At 46.5% G+C, this 22,691-nt stretch overlaps 1 protein-coding gene across 2 annotated transcripts in view; it reads left to right on the forward strand.

The window, feature by feature from the left end:
• TECPR1 (tectonin beta-propeller repeat containing 1) overlaps positions 1-22,691 on the forward strand; it is a 131,306-nt gene that overhangs the window by 28,567 nt on the left and 80,048 nt on the right. For both annotated transcript variants that reach the window (XM_075318041.1, XM_075318042.1), the window contains exons 5-10: positions 3,166-3,291; positions 10,472-10,646; positions 15,037-15,137; positions 19,577-19,678; positions 19,841-19,986; positions 22,075-22,508. In XM_075318041.1, the coding sequence (XP_075174156.1) occupies positions 3,166-3,291; positions 10,472-10,646; positions 15,037-15,137; positions 19,577-19,678; positions 19,841-19,986; positions 22,075-22,508 (1,084 nt within the window). The remainder of the gene's footprint in view (positions 1-3,165; positions 3,292-10,471; positions 10,647-15,036; positions 15,138-19,576; positions 19,679-19,840; positions 19,987-22,074; positions 22,509-22,691) is intronic.

Here is a 22,691-nt window from a genome sequence, read left to right on the forward strand (position 1 = left end):
CCCTGGTTACGGGTGGAGGGAGCCAGAGAGAGCATGCGCAGTGAAATCCAAAGGATTCCGCTGCTAAAAAAACCGTTACATGCTGCGTTCCTTCCGCCCGACACAGCGTCAAAATAATGACGCTGCGTTGTCCGGCGGATGCAACGCTGACACTTGCGTTACAGTGCGTCATCCATACAAGTCTATGGAGAATAGCGCAGTGCGTTAACGGACTGCGCTATTCTCTATAGTGACGGACTCTGCTGAACGCAAGTGTGATACTAGCCTTAGGGCGGCTTTGCACGTTGCGACATTGCACGTGCGATGTCGATGGGGTCAAATCGAAAGTGACGCACATCCGGCGTCGCAGTCGATATCACAACGTGCAAATCCTTTTTGATACGATGAACGAGCGCAAAAGCGTCATTATCGTATCATCGCTGCAGCCTCCGACATTTCCATAATGCCGGTGCAGCGACAGGTGCGATGTTGTTCCTCGCTCCTGCGGCAGCACACATCGCTGTGTGTAAAGCCGCAGGAGCGAGGAACTTCACCTTACCTGCCGCCGGCTGCAATGAGAAGGACTGAGGTGGGCGGGATGTTTACATCCTGCTCATCTCCACCCCTCCACTTCAATTGGCCGCCTGCCGTGTGACGTCGCTGTGACGCCGCACGACCCGCCCCCTTAGGAAGGAGGCGGGTCGCCGGCCAGAGGGACGTCGCACGGCAGGTATGTGCGTGTGAAGCTGCCGTAGCGATAATAATCGCTACGGCAGCTTTCACTAGATATTGCACGTGCGATGGGGGCGGGACTATCGCTGCAGCATCGGTAACACATTGTTACCGATGTCGCAGCGTGCAAAGCCCGCCTTAGAGTTGCATTGTGACGTAACTTCTGGCCAGTCATAAGTTACGGACATAAGATAGCTCCGCGGGACCAGAATGACTCCGAAAAAAGGATGAAAACACCGGAAAGGTAAGTATAATACAGTGGGCAGGGGACTGTGGGTCAAACACCATGCCAGCACTGAAAAAAAACAAAACAGTGTAGTGGTGCTTTACATTTTATATGGGGGAAAACCCCAATTTGTAGAGTGTTATGGCTCCAAGATTCCTTGGCAATGTTCTGCCCACAATATTGGGTGCCTCTGCCTCTTACCAGACCCCCACTATGTCATGCCGATCTGATAAGTCACTAGGTCTCACGCAATGTCATGACATGCGAGGCACCATGATGTTCCAGGGTCTAGTAAGCGGCAGAGTCACCCAAGATCCCCGGTGAGAAGTGAACACCAGTCCTGCTATCAAGTTTCACCATACTGGACTCCAACTGAAAATATGTCTTATATTCTAGGTTCTTCAAGGTAGCCACCTTTTGCTTTGATTACTGCTTTGCACACTCTTGGCATTCTCTTGATGAGCTTCAAGAGGTAGTCACCGGAAATGGTCTTCCAACAGTCTTGAAAAATAAATGATGGTCCAACTAAACGCAAACTAGATGGAATAGCACGCCGCTGCAAGATGCTGTGGTAGCCATGCTGGTTCTGTATGCCTTCAATTTTGAATAAATCTCCAACAGTGTCACCAGCAAAGCACCCCCACACCATCACACCTCCTCCTCCATGCTTCACGGTGGGAACCAGACATGTAGAGTCCGTCCGTTCACCTTTTCTGCGTCGCACAAAAACACGGTGGTTGGATCCAAAGATCTCAAATTTGGACTCCTCAGACCAAAGCACAGATTTCCACTGGTCTAATGTCCATTCCTTGTGCTCTTTAGCCCAAACAAGTCTCTTCTGCTTGTTGCCTGTCCTTAGCAGTGGTTTCCTAGCAGCTATTTTACCATGAAGGCCTGCTGCACAAAGTCTCCTCTTAACAGTTGTTCTGGAGATGTGTCTGGTGCTAGAACTCTGTGTGGCATTGACCTGGTCACTAATCTGAGCCGCTGTTAACCTGCGATTTCTAAGGCTGGTGACTCTGATAAACTTATCCTCCGCAGCACAGGTGACTCTTGGTCTTGGTTTCCTGGGGCGGTCCTCATGTGAGCCAGTTTCTTTATAGCGTTTGATAGTTTTTACCACTGCACTTGGGGACACTTTCAAAGTTTTCCCAATTTTTCGGACTGATTGACCTTCATTTCTTAAAGTAATGATGGCCACTCGTTTTTCTTTACTTGGCTACTTTTTTCTTGCCATAATACAAATTCTAAGGCTATGTGCGCACGTTGCGTAATTTTACATGCAGTTACGCTGCGCTTTGTATCGCAGCGTAACTGCATGCATCCTGCATCCCCCTGTATAATCTATGAAGATTATGCAGGAGCCGTGTGCACGTGGCGTCTTAGAGCGCAGCGCTTCGGCTGCTGCCCGAAGCGCTCGTTTTAAGAAGTGACATGTCACTTCTTCCGTGCGCTTTTCCTGCAGCCCCTGCTCTGTGTATGGGAGGAGCTGCAGGCAGAGCGCATGGAATCTGCTTTTTTTTTTTTTTTCACTACGGACATTTTCTGCAGCGATTTGAAGCGCACGTGTGCTGTTCAGATCGCTGCAGAAATTTCTGCAGTGACTGTACGCAACGTGCGCACATAGCCTTACAGTCTATTCAGTAGGACTATCAGCTGTGTATCCACCAGACTTCTGCACAACACAACTGATGGTCCCAACCCCATTTATAAGGCAAGAAATCACACTTATTAAACCTGAGAGGGCACACCTGTGAAGTGAAAACCATTTCCGGTGACTACCTCTTGAAGCTCATCAAGAGAATGCCAAGAGTGTGCAAAGCAGTAATCAAAGCAAAATTGGCTACTTTGAAGAACCTAGAAAATAACACATATTTTCAGTTGTTTCACACTTTTTTGTTAAGTATTTCATTCCACTTGTGTTAATTCATAGTTTTGATGCCTTCAGTGTGAATCTACAATTTTCAGAGTCATGAAAATAAAGAAAACTGTTTGAATGAGAAGGTGTGTCCAAACTTTTGGTCAGTACTGTGTGTGTGTGTGTGTGTGTGTGTGTGTGTGTGTGTGTATATGTGATATATATATATATATATATATATATATATATATATATATATATATATATAATATATTATTATTATATAATTCTCATAGCTTGTTCTCCTACGGGCAGCATACATACGTGGGGGTCTAATTTTTTATTTATTCACTTATTGTTAATTTTTTAGATTTCCTCCCACATCGAGAAAGATCAGCTACCAGATCCTTTTAATGACATATCAGTTGGCGGATGGGAAATCACGGATGAACCTGTGGGGCGGCTTTCTATATGGACCGTCTCCTTGCAGGGGAAGGTATGTACGGTACTTGTATGTGTATTTGTATAAAATATATATATATATATATATATATATATTATAATTATTTTTTTTGTTTTCTTTGTCGCTCCTAATCGGGAGACCCAGACAATTGGGGGTGTATAGCTATGCCTCCGGAGGCCACACAAAGTATTACACTAAAAGTGTAAAGCCCCTCCCCTTCAGCCTATACACCCCCCGTGCTGCCACGGGCTCATCAGTTTTTATGCTTTGTGCGAAGGAGGTCAGACATCCACGCATAGCTCCACAGCTTAGTCAGCAGCAGCTGCTGACTATGTCGGATGGAAGAAAAGAGGGCCCATAACAGGGCCCCCAGCATGCTCCCTTCTCACCCCACTCTTGTCGGCGGTGTTGTTAAGGTTGAGGTATCCATTGCGGGTACGGAGGCTGGAGCCCACATGCTGCTTTCCTTCCCCATCCCTCAATTAGGGCTCTGGGTGAAGTGGGATCCCATCGGTCTCCAGGCACAGGAGACCGTGCTCCATCCACAGCTCCTGAGGACCCTGCTGGATAGGAGCCGAGTATCGTTCAGGGACATGGCCCTGCTACTTGGAGGTACTCTGTGTCCCCGTGGGGACCGCGCACAGCAACACTCCAGCATTGATGGGTGTGCTAGTGCACCGGGGACAGCAGCGCTGACTGCGTTTGTGCCATTACACACTTCAGCGTCGCTGAGTGTGTTCGTGTAGGGGGACTGCCGCGCTGACCGCCGCTGCCATGGTTATCCCTGCGGCGCGGCTGGGACTGTTAGTGCGCCGGGGACTTCCGCGCCGACCGCGCTTATACGGCGGCCGCGCTTATAACTATAGTCCCCGGCTTCTGCGGCCTAGTCTCATTCTTTTCCCGCCCCCAGCCCTGCCAGTCAGGGGAAGGGCGGGATGCTGTACAGGTCGGCAGCACTGAGGGCTGGAGCATGCTTTGCATACTCCACCCCCCTCACTCTGCACAGTGGGGCACCAGTTCCCGCACTTTTCTGGGTCACGCCCACGGCTCCCTCCTCTCCCCAGGACGCTGGCAGCCATTCCTCTCAGCTCTGCTAACGCTGGAGAGGAGAGACAAGCTCAAAGAGACCCAGGCAGGAATTCTGGTGCCCACACAAACGCTTTGCGCAGGTGGTAAGCAGCACCTGTGGTGCTGGCCCCACTAGTGCAGAAGTGTACTTATAGATTACATGATTATAGACTATACTTTACACTGTATGGTGCACTGTTGATTTGTGGCTATTTACCCTCCTGTATTGCTCAGAGGAGACAACAGCATGTCGTCCACAAATAGCAAGGGTGCCATGGCACAGACTTACTATGCTGCCTGTGCAGCATGTACGGCTATACTGCCGGCAGGTTCCACTGACCCTCATTGTGTGCAATGCTCGGCCCCTGTGGCACTTTCTCAGCCGGAGCCTCTGCTAGGGGTGGCCCAGGGAGAACCACCTGTTAACACTGTCCAGGTGACAGGGACGGAGTTTGCAGTTTTTACTGAAAGACTTTCTGAGACTATGGCTAAGATATTAGAAGCCTTGCAGTCCAGGCCGGCATCTCAAGCCAGGGGCACTGTGGTATCATTGTCCCCTGGTTCCCCTCAGTTGGAACAGCAATGTCTTCCCGGGGTGTCTCATGGATCCCAGGGTGAGGTCTCTGACACGGACCGCAGCCCCAGACCGACTAAGCGGGCTCGCTATGAAATTCCCTCGACATCATCACATTGTTCAGGGTCTCAGCGAGAGGACTCTCTGTATGATGAAGCGGAGCTAGCTAATCAGGATTCTGATCCTGAAGCCGCTCTCAACCTTGATACTCCTGATGGGGACGCCATAGTGAATGATCTTATTGCGTCCATCAATGAAATGTTGAATATTTATCCCTCAGCTCCTCCAGTGGAGGAGTCAGCTTCTGAGCAGGAGAAATTCCGTTTCAGGTTTCCCAAGCGTACAAAGAGTATGTTTCTGGACCACTCTGACTTCAGAGAGGCAGTCCAGAAACACCGAGCTTATCCAGATAAGCGTTTTTCCAAGCGCCTTAAGGATACACGTTACCCTTTTCCCCCTGACGTGGTCAAGGGCTGGACTCAGTGTCCCAAGGTGGATCCTCCAATCTCCAGACTGGCGGCTAGATCCATAGTTGCAGTGGAAGATGGAGCTTCACTCAAGGATGCCACTGACAGACAGATGGAGCTCTGGTTGAGATCCATCTATGAAGCTATCGGCGCGTCTTTTGCTCCAGCATTCGCAGCCGTATGGGCACTCCAAGCTATCTCAGCTGGTCAGGCGCAAATTGACGCACTCACGTACGTCTGCGCCGCAGGTGGCGTCCATAACCTCTCAAACGTCGGCATTTGCGTCCTACGCTATTAATGCTGTCCTGGACTCTGCGACCCGTACGGCGGTTGCAGCCGCCAATTCGGTGGTAATACGCAGGGCCTTGTGGCTGCGGGAATGGAAGGCAGATTCGGCTTCCAAAAAGTGCTTAACTGGATTGCCATTTTCTGGCGACCGTTTGTTTGGTGAGAGATTGGATGAAATCATCAAACAATCCAAGGGAAAGGAAACATCCTTACCCCAAGCCAAACCAAAAACACCCCAACAGAGGAGGGGACAGTCGAGGTTTCGGTCCTTTCGGGGTGCGGGCAGGTCACAATTCTCCTCGTCCAAAAGGCCTCAGAAGGATCAGAGGAACGCCGACGCATGGCGGTCTAAATCACGCCCTAAAAAGACCGCCGGAGGTGCCGCTACCAAGGCGGCTTCCTCATGACTTACGGCCTCCTCACACCGCATCCTCGGTCGGTGGCAGGCTCTCCCGCTTTTGCGAAACCTGGCTGCCACAAGTAAAAGACCGTTGGGTGAGAGACATTTTGTCTCACGGTTACAGGATAGAGTTCAGCTCTCGTCCTCCGACTCGATTCTTCAGAACATCTCCGCCTCCCGAGCGAGCCGAGGCTCTTCTGCAGGCGGTGGGCATTCTGAAGGCAGAAGGAGTGGTGGTCCCGGTTCCTCTTCAGCAACAGGGTCACGGTTTCTACTCCAACCTGTTTGTGGTTCCAAAGAAGGACGGGTCCTTCCGTCCTGTTTTGGACCTAAAACTGCTCAACAAACACGTAAGGACCAGGCGGTTCCGGATGGAATCCCTCCGCTCCGTCATCGCCTCAATGTCCCAAGGAGATTTCCTAGCATCGATCGATATCAAGGATGCTTATCTCCACGTACCAATTGCTCCAGAGCATCAGCGCTTCTTGCACTTCGCCATAGGAGACGAACACCTTCAGTTCGCGGCACTGCCGTTCGGCCTGGCGACAGCCCCAAGGGTTTTCACCAAGGTCATGGCTACAGTAGTTGCGGTCCTCCACTCTCAGGGTCACTCAGTGATACCTTACTTAGACGATCTGCTGGTCAAGGCACCCTCTCAAGAGGCATGCCAACACAGCCTCAACGTTACTCTGGAGATTCTCCAGAGTTTCGGGTGGATCATCAATTTTCCAAAGTCAAATCTGACACCGGTCCAATCACTGACATATCTTGGCATGGAGTTTCATACTCTGCCAGCGATAGTGAAGCTTCCGCTGGACAAACAGCATTCACTACACACAGGGGTACAATCTCTCCTTCAAGGTCGGTCACACCCCTTGAGGCACCTCATGCACTTCCTGGGGAAGATGGTGGCAGCAATGGAAGCAGTCCCTTTCGCGCAGTTTCACCTGCGTCCTCTTCAATGGGACATCCTACGCAAGTGGGACAGGAGGCCGACGTCCCTAGACAGGAACGTCTCCCTCTCTCAAGCAACCAAAGCTTCCCTTCGGTGGTGGCTTCTTCCCACCTCATTATCGAGAGGGAAATCCTTCCTACCCCCATCCTGGGCGGTGGTCACGACGGACGCGAGCCTGTCAGGGTGGGGAGCAGTTTTTCTCCACCACAGGGCTCAGGGTACGTGGACTCAGCAAGAGTCCTCACTTCAGATCAATGTTCTGGAGATCAGGGCAGTGTATCTTGCCCTAAAAGCGTTTCAGCAGTGGCTGGAAGGCAAGCAGATCCGAATTCAGTCGGACAACTCCACAGCGGTGGCTTACATCAACCACCAAGGTGGGACACGCAGTCGGCAAGCCTTCCAGGAAGTCCGGAGGATTCTGCTGTGGGTGGAAGCCACAGCATCCACCATATACGCAGTTCACATCCCGGGCGTAGAAAACTGGGAAGCAGACTTTCTCAGTCGCCAGGGCATGGACGCAGGGGAATGGTCCCTTCACCCGGACGTGTTTCAGGAGATCTGTTGCCGCTGGGGGATGCCGGACGTCGACCTAATGGCGTCACGGCACAACAACAAGGTCCCAACATTCATGGCTCGATCTCAAGATCACAGAGCTCTGGCGGCAGACGCCTTAGTTCAGGATTGGTCGCAGTTTCAGCTTCCTTATGTGTTTCTTCCTCTGGCTCTGTTGCCCAGAGTGTTACGCAAGATAAGGGCCGACTGCCGCCGCGCCATCCTCGTCGCTCCAGACTGGCCGAGGAGGTCGTGGTACCCGGATCTGTGGCATCTCACGGTCGGCCAACCGTGGGCACTGCCAGACCGACCAGATTTGCTGTCTCAAGGGCCGTTTTTCCATCTGAATTCTGCGGCCCTCAACCTGACTGTGTGGCCATTGAGTCCTGGATCCTAGCGTCTTCAGGATTATCTCAAGAGGTCATTGCCACTATGAGACAGGCTAGGAAACCAACGTCCGCCAAGATCTACCACAGGACGTGGAAAATATTCCTGTCGTGGTGCTCTGCTCAGGCGTTTTCTCCCTGGCCATTTGCCTTGCCCACTTTTCATCTCAATCAGGACATCTCCTTACCCTCGTTTTGTCCTCATCCAGTTCACCAATGTGAAAAGGATTTGCACTTGTTAGATCTGGTGAGAGCACTCAGACTCTACATTTCTCGTACGGCGCCCCTGCGCCGCTCCGATGCTCTCTTTGTCCTTGTCGCTGGCCAGCGTAAAGGGACACAAGCTTCCAAATCAACCCTAGCTCGGTGGATCAAGGAACCAATTCTCGAAGCTTACCGTTCCTCGGGGCTTCCGGTTCCCTCAGGACTGAAGGCCCATTCTACCAGGGCCGTGGGAGCGTCCTGGGCCTTGCGACACCAGGCTACGGCTCAGCAGATGTGTCAGGCAGCTACCTGGTCGAGCCTGCACACTTTCACGAAACACTATCAGATGCATACCTATGCTTCGGCAGATGCCAGCCTAGGTAGGCGACTCCTTCAGGCGGCAGTTGCCCACCTGTAGGACGGAGCCGTTACGGCTCTATTATGAGGTATTATTTACCCACCCAGGGACTGCTTTTGGACGTCCCAATTGTCTGGGTCTCCCAATTAGGAGCGACAAAGAAGAAGGGAATTTTGTTTACTTACCGTAAATTCCTTTTCTTCTAGCTCCAATTGGGAGACCCAGCACCCGCCCCTGTTTTTGTATACACATGTTGTTCATGTTAAATGGTTTCAGTTCTCCAATATTCCTTCGGATTGAATTTACTTTAAACCAGTTTATAATTTTTTCCTCCTTCTGGCTTTTGCACCAAAACTGATGAGCCCGTGGCAGCACGGGGGGTGTATAGGCTGAAGGGGAGGGGCTTTACACTTTTAGTGTAATACTTTGTGTGGCCTCCGGAGGCATAGCTATACACCCAATTGTCTGGGTCTCCCAATTGGAGCTAGAAGAAAAGGAATTTACGGTAAGTAAACAAAATTCCCTTCTTTTTATTATCATTATTATTATTATTATTAGATTTTTTTTTTTTATTCTAGATCATTATAGTTCAAATGAAAGCTAAACTCTGTTGTGTTTTTTTATTTCATACACGAGTCCATCTATCTGCACTAGAAATCATTTGTTGAATGCATTCCAACCTTCCGCTATAGTTTTGGGGTTTTTTTGTTTTGTTTTTTTTACTTTTGTGCTACTTTTATGCTTCTGTATTATATCACCAAGAATGTTTCAGATTTGCTGCATTTTGTGCTAATTGCAGCATTTCCTTACTATATAACCTCTGCTTGCACGCTTACCAGTTAATTTAGGGGACGGACACGAGTAACTGCCACTGTTTGATCAAGGTGCGGCCACAGTGCAGATACAAACCGTGCCAAGAGATTATTAGATGATTAGACGTCTACCCTGACTTTGAGGTTGTCTAGTATTATTTTTGTTGTAAAAAAAAAAGGTCTCATGATGGCCAAAAAAAGGTCTCATGATGGCCTAAAAAAGGTGTATTCCCATCTCCAAGATCCTTTCTCCATATGTAGTAGGTGTAATAACAATAATATTAGCAACTACTTCCAATTAGAAATGTAGTATAGTTCTCCTGATGTATCCATGTATCTTACCTCATGTGCAGGGCATTGCAGGTTGGGTATGGTTAAGACCACGAGCAACTAACTGTCTCTATATGAGTGGTTGTAACCATGGACACCTAAGTTGTAATGCCCTGCACATGAGGTAAGAGACATGTCTATATCAGGAGAACTATACTACATTTCTAATTGGAGGTATTTGGAGATGAGGATAACCCTTTTAAAAAAAAAAAGTAATAATAAATAAAAGAATAAAACACAGAGAGAGAGACTAACTCACAGAGAGAGACACAAACGCACAGAGAGAGACACAAACGCACAGAGAGAGACACAAACGCACAGAGAGAGACACAAACGCACAGAGAGAGACACACGCACAGAGAGAGAGACACACGCACAGAGAGAGAGACACACGCACAGAGAGAGACACACACGCACAGAGAGAGACACACACGCACAGAGAGAGACACACACGCACAGAGAGAGACACACACGCACAGCGAGAGACACACACGCACAGAGCGAGAGAGACGCGCACAGAGCGAGAGAGACACAGAGACACGCACAGAGAGAGACCCCCAGTGGTCCCTACCCTTTATTTTTTGGATTGATGGAGGTCCATATCTGTGTGGTCACTCTCTGTAGTGACAAACCCCTGTAACTTCCTAACACTGAGCGTCTGACTCCCGGCCGTACAGGCGGAGTTTCTTATAAGCGTCACTTCTCGGGAAACTGATTTTTTTGTCTCAAACTGCAGATTTCCGGTGCGGCATATTGACATAACATGTTCAGCCCTTACACTTGGCATTGATATGTCCATCCTTACCCATTTTCCCTCAGGTTTGGTACAGAGAGGACGTCTGCCATGACAATCCTGAAGGATCATCCTGGTCAGAAATAGAAACGCCGAGCGAGGTCATACAGATAAGCTGCGGCCCTGATGACCTCTTATGGGCTGCTCTGTGGGAAGGACAGGCCATTGTACGGAAAGGTATCGGCAGGAATAACCCTAAAGGTAAATCTCACATGTCACATAAGCCCAGTAGCTGGTGTACAGATCTGTAGACCAGTTTTTCACTGTGGATTTCATCCTTTCAGGGGTAAAATCCACTGAAAATCTGCAGCAGAATCTGCTTGTAATGTGAATTTTGCTGCAGAATCACAAAGCGTTGGATCCACAATGTAATATTTTTGGACTTGGTATTACAGGTGGAAAAGTATGGCCTATCCATAGAATAAGAAATAACTTATTGATCACTGAGGATCCCCAATAATCCCCAGTAAAGTGGGGGTCAAGCACACATACCTGCCCTCCACTCATTGTTTGTGGGACTGCTGGAAATAGCAGAGTGCTGTACTTGGCTTTCATTAGCAGTCCCATGGAGAATGAATGGAGTTCAGCTCTTTGTACTTAGCTGTATTGATCCGGAATTCCAAAAAGCAGCGCAAGTGGGTCCCAACAGTCTGCCCTCCAGTGATCAGTAAGTTATCCCCTATCTTTGGGGAAATCTTTTTAGGCTATGTTCATATGCCCAGTTATCATCTCTTAGAACGGATGCAGCAGCAATCCATTGTCAAAAAAGTGGTATAGATCCATATTTTTTGTCCTTAAAAATCTGATTTCAGCTGGATCCGTTTTTTTTTTTACTTTGAAGCCTATGGAAAATGGATCTGTTAATTAGCAATTCGTAATCTTCTGTTTGAAAAAGTGGATCCTTTTCAAATGAATGGCACTTTAACGGATCCGTTTCCCATAGACTTCAATGTTAAAAAAACGGATCCAGCTGAAATCAGATTTTTTAGAATAGACAAATTTGTGTCTGCACAACAGATTACTGCACATGGGAACCTAGCCTTAAAGGGAATCTGTCAGAAGGCTTTTGCTACCTCATCTGAGAGCAGCGTGATGTAGGCAAAGAGATTCTGAATCCAATGATATATCACTTACATTATTGGATTCACAGTAATCTATCAGTTAGATTACTGTGAATCCAATGATGTTTCACTTAGATTACTGTGAATCCAATGATGCATCGATGCGTCACTTAGATTACTGTGAATCCAATGATATATTACTTAGATTACTATGAATCCAATGATGTATCACTTAGATTACTTTGAATCCAATGATGTATCACTTAGATTACTGTGAATCCAATGATGTATCACTTAGATTACTATGAATCCAATGATGTATCACTTAGATTACTATGAATCCAATGATGTATTACTTAGATTACTGTGAATCCAATGATATATTACTTAGATTACTATGAACCCAATGATGCATCACTTAGATTACTGTGAATCCAATGATGTATCACTTAGATTACTGTGAATCCAATGATATATTACTTAGATTACTATGAATCCAATGATGTATCACTTAGATTACTATGAACCCAATGATGCATCACTTAGATTACTGTGAATCCAATGATGTATCACTTAGATTACTATGAACCCAATGATGCATCACTTAGATTACTATGAACCCAATGATGCATCACTTAGATTACTGTGAATCCAATGATGTATCACTTAGATTACTGTGAATCCAATGATATATTACTTAGATTACTGTGAATCCAATGATATATTACTTAGATTACTATGAACCCAATGATGCATCACTTAGATTACTATGAACCCAATGATGCATCACTTAGATTACTGTGAATCCAATGATGTATCACTTAGATTACTGTGAATCCAATGATATATTACTTAGATTACTGTGAATCCAATGATATATTACTTAGATTACTGTGAACCCAATGATGCATCACTTAGATTACTGTGAATCCAATGATATATTACTTAGATTACTGTGAATCCAATGATATATTACTTAGATTACTGTGAATCCAATGATATATTACTTAGATTACTGTGAATCCAATGATGTATCACTTAGATTACTATGAACCCAATGATGCATCACTTAGATTACTGTGAATCCAATGATGTATTACTTAGATTACTGTGAATCCAATGATATATTACTTAGATTACTTTGAATCCAATGATATATTACTTAGATTACTGTGAATCCAATGATGTATTACTTAGATTACTGTGAATCCAATGATGTATTACTTAGATTACTGTGAATCCAATGATGTATTACTTAGATTACTGTGAATCCAATGATATATTACTTAGATTACTATGAATCCAATGATGTATCACTTAGATTACTATGAACCCAATGATGTATCACTTAGATTACTATGAACCCAATGATGTATTACTTAGATTACTATGAATCAATGATGTATCACTTAGATTACTGTGAATCCAATGATGTATTACTTAGATTACTGTGAATCCAATGATATATTACTTAGATTACTATGAATCCAATGATGTATTACTTAGATTACTATGAACCCAATGATGTATCACTTAGATTACTATGAACCCAATGATGTATTACTTAGATTACTATGAATCCAATGATGTATCACTTAGATTACTGTGAATCCAATGATGTATCACTTAGATTACTGTGAATCCAATGATGTATTACTTAGATTACTATGAACCCAATGATGTATCACTTAGATTACTATGAACCCAATGATGTATCACTTAGATTACTATGAACCCAATGATGTATCACTTAGATTACTATGAACCCAATGATGTATCACTTAGATTACTATGAACCCAATGATGTATCACTTAGATTACTATGAACCCAATGATGTATCACTTAGATTACTATGAACCCAATGATGTATCACTTAGATTACTATGAATCCAATGATGTATCACTTAGATTACTGTGAACCCAATGATGTATCACTTAGATTACTATGAACCCAATGATGTATCACTTAGATTACTATGAACCCAATGATGTATCACTTAGATTACTATGAACCCAATGATGTATCACTTAGATTATTGTGAATCCAATGATGTATTCCTTAGACTTCTGGCTGCAGCCAGTCAGAATTGTTAGATTTAGTCATGTAGCAGAGCTGAGAGAACTGCCCCCGCCCACACCAGGCTCTATAGAGATTGTACATATACAGTGAGGTGTCAGTCAGAGGAGGGGGTGTCCCGGACTACTGTGCACGTGACTTTGTAGTCCAAGGGTGCTACTTCTTAAGCAAACATAGCAAATAAACAGCTTGGACCTTGACAAGCCAGGCATCCCTGAATTCTATGCTTTAACCCTTGCAGCATCCTGTCTTCAGGTTACGCAGCAAAAACCAACTGGCAGATTCCCTTTACGGGTTGTTCACTACTTTCCTATTGATGATGTATCTTTGGGATAGGTTACCAGCATCAGATAAGTGGGCGTCCAACATCAGGCGCTGCCACCAGCCATCTCAACAGCTCCTTACATTGTTTAGAGTCTGGTTCTCAGTACTTCAGATCAGGTCCTGTTTAAGAATGGGGCAGAGGGTACAGCTGAGAGCTCCCCATGCTCCTCTCTTTTTGCTGTGCCAGCATTTCTCATTGCTCCAATGGTAGTACTGGCAGAGACCAGAGAGGGGCGCTGGAGTCTTGGGGAAAGTTTGCTGCAGCAGTTGTCACATTACAGAAAACCAAGTGGCCAGACAACATCAAGAGTACACTATCAAGGTGTCGGACCCTCCGCAGAGAAAATCCATGCTCCAAGTACATAGAGACGGAGTATGGATAGACAGCAAAAAAAACCCCATAGGTTTTGAGGCTACTTTTGACCTGGAATAAAAGACAAATCGGCTGATGAAGAAAATTGGAAACTTTATTAACTTTTATATGTTAAACACAATTATTAAATTAAATATGTCAGCAGATTTTTGCTATGTGATCTGAAAACAGCATTATGTAGGAACAAATATCCTGATACCAGTTTGTGTCTGTTTCAATAAAATCAGTGTTTTATCAGCAGGAGATAATCACTACAGGACTACGTATTTTGTTTCTTCCGGTCCAACCACGCCCCCACCTCCTTTGATTGGCCGCATTCTGTCAGTACACAGAAAGCTGCCAATCAGAGGTGTGGGCGGGGTTATACACAGCTCAGCATTCTGAGTTCTGCAGCAGAAAAAACTGTGATTTTATATCAGCTGCTGCACCCAGTAAACAAAGTGATACATCGCTGGAATCAGGGTTTCAGCCCCTACTTCATGCTGCTGTCAGATTACATAGCAAAAATCTGCTGACCGATTCCATTAAATAAATTTAGTTTAGTGTAGTCACTTTGTCTGTATTCCTTCTGCTCTGATTCTTGTGCACAAAGCAAAACTCCTTCATGTAACACTGAAAAGCTATGAATAAACTTTCAGCGTGAGTCATCTTCGGTTGCAGCAATTGTGGACATAGTTTTTGTTTACCCGGCGCTGACATGTGATTATTGAAGTCTTTATGAAAGGTCTGTGTTGTAACGTATGATCTCATGACAGGCACTTCTTGGGAGATTGTGGAAGCCCCCACTCCCGAAGATGGGATCATGCATGTGTCAGTGGGTGTTCACGTGGTTTGGGCTGTGACTAAAGAACGCAAAGTAAGTCATACAGAGGTGGTAATGTGCGCGTTCTCAGCACTGCTTAATAAAGGATAGAGTTGAGCAAAACCTTTGGCTTCACCCTGGTTAAGCGGTCACGTTCCTACTCCCTGGTAGCCGGATCAGAGCTCTATGGACTCCCTACGACCTGCCGGCATCCTGGGTTCCTTTTACTAGGCCACCATGATTTTATGACCTTGTCATGCCAATTACTAACCAAAAATGGCGTCCAATATGCCGGCAGGTGTTGGGAAGTTTGCATTGCTCTGGTCTCACCAACATAGCCGATGGACCAGGGTGCTGACAACCATTTTGTGTCTAGTTCAGGGCTTCTCAAAATGAGGTTGTCCTAACTAGTGAGACACCGCATACATTTTTGGTGAGGCCATCACAGGAGAGAAGTTTTTTCTATCGCTGCCGCCATCTCTGATTTAGCACCTTAAAGGGAACCTGTCACCACTTTTTTGCCTATAAGCTGCAGCCACCACCACTGGGCTCTTATATACAGCATTCTAACATGCTGTATATAAGAGCCCAGGCCGGGGGCATAACATAAAAAACACTTTATAATACTTGCCTACCAGTCGCGCGGTGGGCCTAATGGGCGTCTCTGTTGTCCGGCGCCAACGCCGCCTCTTCCGGCCATCTTTGCTTTCCTTCTTCTCTAGTCGCGGTGCATGAGGGGTCCGATGTCATACACACTCGTCGGCATTCAGGTCCTGAGCAAGGCAGATCAAACTATTGTAGTGCACCTGCGCAGGACCGGCGAGTGTGTATGACGTAGGACGCATCATGCACACAGGCTTCAGAAGAAAGACGAAGATGGCCGAAAGAGGCAGCGCCGGCACCGGACAACGGAGACGCCCATTAGGCCCACCGCGCAACCGTTAGGTAAGTATTGTAAAGTGTTTTTTATGTTCTCACAGCGGCCTGGGCTCTTATTTACAGCATATTAGAATACTGTATATAAGGACTCACTGGTGGTGGCTGCAGCTTATAGGCCAAAAAAGTGGTGACAGGTTCCCTTTAATGTCACGCTAGGTATGGTAAAGAACCTTGTGAATGGTGACAGGGAAGGAAAGTGGGAGATGGGGTCACCTAACCAAACCTTCCACTGGCTCCCCTGACCACCCTAGATAGGTTCCACACCTATGCGCCGAGCAGGATACCTGGCCCTGACTGAACCTGGCCCTAGGTAGGGAATGGATGGGATGAGCGCTTAGTCAACCCCATTAAGTTCTGAAGAACACACAGGGAGGACACACTGGGAAAGTATAGGAACAGCTAATCTTCAGGAAGACTCTGGGAGCGGTGCAGCAACAAACAACCATGTAACTTCAGAGGGATACAAGCTGACTGCTTGCATCCAAGGCTTGTACAGGAACAACGCTATCACCAGCAAACACCAGAGGGAAAAGGGAGTATTTAAAGAGAACCAACCACCAGGATTTTCCTATATAAACTAAAGACAGTGCTATACTGGCGCTATCATGCTGCTTCTATACATACCTTTAGTTGTGAGATCGGATGTATAGTTTCTGAAATACAGGCAAGTAAAGTTTGTGAAATGCTCTGTTATTTGATTGATAGCAGCTACAGAATATGTAATAGGTGGGTTGGGTTTTGATAGTTATTCCCTCCCCTGTCTGCTGCCTGTCCTGCCTCTCCTTGTCTCTGTTATTACAGGAGGAGGAGGGCGGGAGGAAGGACAAGGGGAGGAAGGACAGACAGCAGACAGGGGCGGGAATAACTAGCAAAACCTGACCCAGCTATTAGATATTCCTCTGCTTCTATCAAGCAAATAACAGTGCATTTTCGCAAATTTTACTTGCCTATATTTTAGAAACTATATATCTGATCTCACAACTAAAGGTATATATAGAATCAGCATGATAGCGCCAGTATAGCACTGGCTTTAGTTTATATATAAAAATCCGGGTGGATGGTCCTCTTTAAGTACACCAGGTGAAGTGATGATGACTAACAGCTAACAGCTGAAGGGTGAGGATGTCTGCAGGGTCCTAAAAGGAAATGGATTAACCCCAAGCATAGAAAGTACATAGGATACCTTTACACCACAGTAGGAATAGGAAGAACCAAATGTCAGGAAGCAGTTTGTATAGCCAAACGCTCCGACCTTCTACAGCCGGACACCACAGGGCTGTCTGTAAATCTTGACACACCCGTGATAATTAATTAACTGACTTGGTCCTTATATATAGTTCAGGAGGCAAAAGGTGAGGGAGGTGAGAGTTTAATTTTTGCACTACATATGATAAAACTTAGGTATCTACTTTGTCTGCTTGGTGGATTGTCACCTCTAGGACCCTCGCCTATCTCACGAACAGTGCCCATCTCTCACCAGTGTGGATGGAGAAATGGCCGTGCGTGCACAGCTCTCCAGATTCATCTCTACAGGAATTCTGAAAATTGTTCACCTTGCTTAACTTGGGACCTATTGGACATTTATGGCACATCGTGTGGATATATCATAAATGTCTGAGATGGCAATACAGCTTTAAAGAGGACCTGTCAGCATAATGTCACCACTCCGTCTAGAAGGGCATGTAGCTATTTGAAAGACAAGTCCAGCAATACCTTTACATGGTCAGTCCACCCCTGCGTCACTGAGAAATCACCATTGTTATTGATGAGGCTAAAGGGCTATGGTAGATCTGAAGCCTCCGTCACTCCGGCTCTATTCTCTGCCCAGAGTCGCCTTCTCTTGACATAATTTTTTGCCTAAAGTCACACAACATAGAGCCTGTTAGTGAAGCAGGAGGAGGCGACACTGGGCTGGGAGCATAGAGCCTGTTAGTGAAGCAGGAGGAGGCGGCACTGGGCTGGGAGCATAGAGCCTGTTAGTGAAGCAGGAGGAGGCGACACTGGGCTGGGAGCATAGAGACTGTTAGTGAAGCAGGAGGAGGCGGCACTGGGCTGGGAGCATAGAGCCTGTTAGTGAAGCAGGAGGAGGCGACACTGGGCTGGGAGCATAGAGCCTGTTAGTGAAGCAGGAGGAGGCGACACTGGGCTGGGAGCATAGAGCCTGTTAGTGAAGCAGGAGGAGGCGGCACTGGGCTGGGAGCATAGAGACTGTTAGTGAAGCAGGAGGAGGCGACACTGGGCTGGGAGCATAGAGACTGTTAGTGAAGCAGGAGGAGGCGGCACTGGGCTGGGAGCATAGAGCCTGTTAGTGAAGCAGGAGGAGGCGACACTGGGCTGGGAGCATAGAGCCTGTTAGTGAAGCAGGAGGAGGCGGCACTGGGCTGGGAGCATAGAGCCTGTTAGTGAAGCAGGAGGAGGCGACACTGGGCTGGCAGCATAGAGACTGTTAGTGAAGCAGGAGGAGGTGACACTGGGCTGGCAGCATAGAGACTGTTAGTGAAGCAGGAGGAGGCGACACTGGGCTGGGAGCATAGAGCCTGTTAGTGAAGCAGGAGGAGGCGACACTGGGCTGGGAGCATAGAGCCTGTTAGTGAAGCAGGAGGAGGCGACACTGGGCTGGCAGCATAGAGACTGTTAGTGAAGCAGGAGGAGGCGACACTGGGCTGGGAGCATAGAGCCTGTTAGTGAAGCAGGAGGAGGCGGCACTGGGCTGGGAGCATAGAGACTGTTAGTGAAGCAGGAGGAGGCGACACTGGGCTGGGAGCATAGAGACTGTTAGTGAAGCAGGAGGAGGCGACACTGGGCTGGGAGCATAGAGACTGTTAGTGAAGCAGGAGGAGGCGACACTGGGCTGGGAGCATAGAGACTGTTAGTGAAGCAGGAGGAGGCGACACTGGGCTGGGAGCATAGAGCCTGTTAGTGAAGCAGGAGGAGGCGACACTGGGCTGGGAGCATAGAGCCTGTTAGTGAAGCAGGAGGAGGCGGCACTGGGCTGGGAGCATAGAGCCTGTTAGTGAAGCAGGAGGAGGCGACACTGGGCTGGGAGCATAGAGACTGTTAGTGAAGCAGGAGGAGGCGACACTGGGCTGGGAATAGAGCTGGAGTGACAGAGGCTCCAGATCTAGAGTAGCTTTTCAGCTTCATTTTCTCAACTTTATTATGCCCAAATTTAACTTGAGCAGCAATTTATGGTCATAAATGATCTAAGAGGTTCTCAGAAGATGGAAGACGAGAGTTATTAACTCACCTTTCAGCTCAAGCTCACTGATAGATCCTCAGTTAACTCTGCAACACAGAAGCTATAGAAGGAAAAAAGTGCCGAATTTTTTATGAAATCAAACAACATGGGGATAATTAAAAACGTTATGGGGGGGCTGATAAAGCTCCTAATACTCCATATAAAAAAATCCTGCTGTCTGGTCCCCCTTAAATTTAAAAAAAGCCTATGAAGGTTTCCATAATATCTGCAGTGTTAATTGTATAACTGTGCACTAATGACCTAAATCCTGTGGAATATTTTGCTGCTTTTTTTTTACATTTTTACATTTATCCAGGTGTGGTTTAGAAGAGGAATCAACTCGCACAACCCGTGTGGTACCAGCTGGATTGAAATGGTGGGAGAACTGGCAATGCTGAGCGTTGGACTCGATGATCAGGTAATGGAGAAACCAGACGTATAAGAGGTGGAGACCAAAGATCGTAGAGGCCCCGGATCTGAATATGGAAATGTGTAACCATGTCATATGGCGGGATTATAGACACGTGCATCGATATACAGTACATGCTCGGATTGAGTATGCGTGTGGTATCTCTTTCAGGTCTGGGGCATCGGCTATGAAGACAGAGCAGTATATTTTCGGCAAGGTGTCACCCCGAGTGAGCTCAGCGGGAAAATGTGGAAAGCCATTTTGGTTCCCAGAGAAACCGACCGGTCAAATTCTGGAAGTGTCTCAAGCATCAACAGGTAATGACAATTGGAGGAAAGTCTCTGTGATCAGTTATGGAGACGCTTTCCAACCCCTCTGCTTAATTTTTGGGAGTTTTATGTGCTTTATTTGCACAAAGGGGGTGAAGTAGCTACAATGGGGCAGAGAGCTCTCAGTAGTATAGCAGTGTATATTCAGAGGATAACGGTATTACATGCAGAGGATAACTGTATAATATGCATAGGATAACAGTATTATAAGCAGAGTGAATGCAGAGGATAACGGTATGATATGCAGAGTGCATGCAGAGGATAACGGTATTACATGCAGAGTGCATGCAGAGGATAATGGTATTACATGCAGAGTGCATGCAAAGGATAACGGTATATGCAGAGTGCATGCAGAGGATAACGGTATATGCAGAGTGCATGCAGAGGATAACGGTATATGCAGAGTGCATGCAGAGGATAACGGTATTATAAGCAGAGTGCATGCAGAGGATAACGGTATGATATGCAGAGTGCATGCAGAGGATAACGGTATTACATGCAGAGTGCATGCAGAGGATAACGGTATTACATGCAGAGTGCATGCAGAGGATAACGGTATATGCAGAGTGCATGCAGAGGATAACGGTATTACATGCAGAGTGCATGCAGAGGATAACGGTATTACATGCAGAGTGCATGCAGAGGATAACGGTATTACATGCAGAGTGCATGCAGAGGATAACGGTATTACATGCAGAGTGCATGCAGAGGATAACGGTATTACATGCAGAGTGCATGCAGAGGATAACGGTATTACATGCAGAGTGCATGCAGAGGATAACGGTATTACATGCAGAGTGCATGCAGAGGATAACGGTATTACATGCAGAGTGCATGCAGAGGATAACGGTATATGCAGAGTGAATGCAGAGGATAACGGTATATGCAGAGTGCATGCAGAGGATAACGGCATTACATGCAGAGTGCATTTAGGGGATAATGGTATTGCATTCAGAGTGTATGCAGAGGATAACGTGTTACATGCAGAGGATAATGGTGTGATATGCAGTGCATACAGGGGATAATAGTATTACATGGAGAGTGCATATAGGGGGTAACGGTATTACATGCAGAGGATAACAGTATTACATGCAGAGTTCATATAAGGGAAGGTAGAGTAGGAGAGCAGAAATTTAGACTGGAAAAAGACGGAACTTTAGGCAGGGATCTTAAAGGGAATCCCTAATCTGAGAGCAACATAATGTACAGATGGAGGTGCTGATTCCAGTTATGTGTCACTTACTGGGCTGCTTAGTGTACTTTTGATAAAATCACTGTTTAATCAGCAGAAAATTATCATTACAGGACTACTTGGCGTGCTGCAGGTAGTCCAGCATATTCATGAGCTTTGTATAACTGATAGATCTGCAGCAGAGAAAACATTGATTTTATCAAAATGACAGCAAACCGCTCAGTCAGTGACACATCGCTGGAATCCGGGTCTCTGTCTCTAGATTATGCTGCTCTCAGATGGGGGAGCAAAAACAAAAAAGTACATTAAAAGATTTTCCATCTAGCTTTCTGGTTCATCTATTTTATAGAATGACACGGCACTCTATTTTAAGGAATGGGTGCTGTGGTAGGGTCCAAATCCGTATCAAAGTTAAGGTAGACCAGGCACTCCAAATTCCTGGTCTACCTTTAGCTTTCTGGTTCAAACTTCGCAGCGTATTAGATTAGTAGCAAAGTGGAGCCCTCATTACTCCGTATTGCACAAGAGCTGTGAATGGGACGGGGTGCAGTCATTCACCTTGTCCAATGTCTCCAAAGCTGATGGAAACAGCCGAGCGCCGGACTCTGCTGTCTCTATCAGACGTATATACTTTACATGGAGTTGCACCACACATGGTTGCAACAAGAGGGTTTCTTTCTAGCTTCTTATGATCAGTGAGGACCCCAGAAACCCAACATTTATGGTGATACTTGTGGAATTACTGGGATGTTGGATTGTTGTCCTGGACACCTCCATTACTAGGGTTCTCACATTTCTTTGTGAATTTCAAAATATTGTTTCAGCCGATGAAACTTCAGTGATAGGTGGTAAGAAGGCCCCCAAAATGTCTGTTTTCTTTTTAGTGCCGGCTGCTTCTTTGGAGAAGAAGTGAGGGGTCAGACGGATTCAGTCATCCAGTCAGATGTAGATTCAGAAGCCGAACAAGCGCAGATGCCAGAGTTAGTTCCAAATACATTGGGTGGAAAAGAAGACCTCAATCCAAGGTCAGAGGTTCCTCTGGACTCCCAGGAAGATGCTGGTCCCAGTTGTGAAGACGCGCCCACACACTCCAAGATGACCAGAGCCCCCCAGTGGAGCAGCATCGATCTAGTTGAAGCTCGTATCAGTTCACTCCAAGCCGCAGATGACGCGGCCAACCTGTCCGTGTTTGAGACGTTTCCTGAAGGAACCGAAGACTCTTTTGGAAGAGATGTATTTCCGCTGTGGACGTGGGTCTCTGGCGGGAGCTGTCTCGCAGACTCTCACAACTCTCTTAAATGGTTCTCTCGTCAATCAGGTATCCACATATTAAGATTTCATAACGTGGTTATTAGTCAACAACCCGGGGTTGTCTGAGTTGTAGCACATTTGCCCCCAAACACCCTTAATAGTTGGTGACCGAGCAATCATTCGACAGACCGTGATCTTTCCCATACACAGGAACACTCGACTCGTCCAAGTTCTCTATTAGAGAGCCAGG

This window comes from Anomaloglossus baeobatrachus, chromosome 7 (genome assembly GCF_048569485.1).
Source record: "Anomaloglossus baeobatrachus isolate aAnoBae1 chromosome 7, aAnoBae1.hap1, whole genome shotgun sequence".
Classification (NCBI taxonomy): domain Eukaryota; kingdom Metazoa; phylum Chordata; class Amphibia; order Anura; family Aromobatidae; genus Anomaloglossus; species Anomaloglossus baeobatrachus.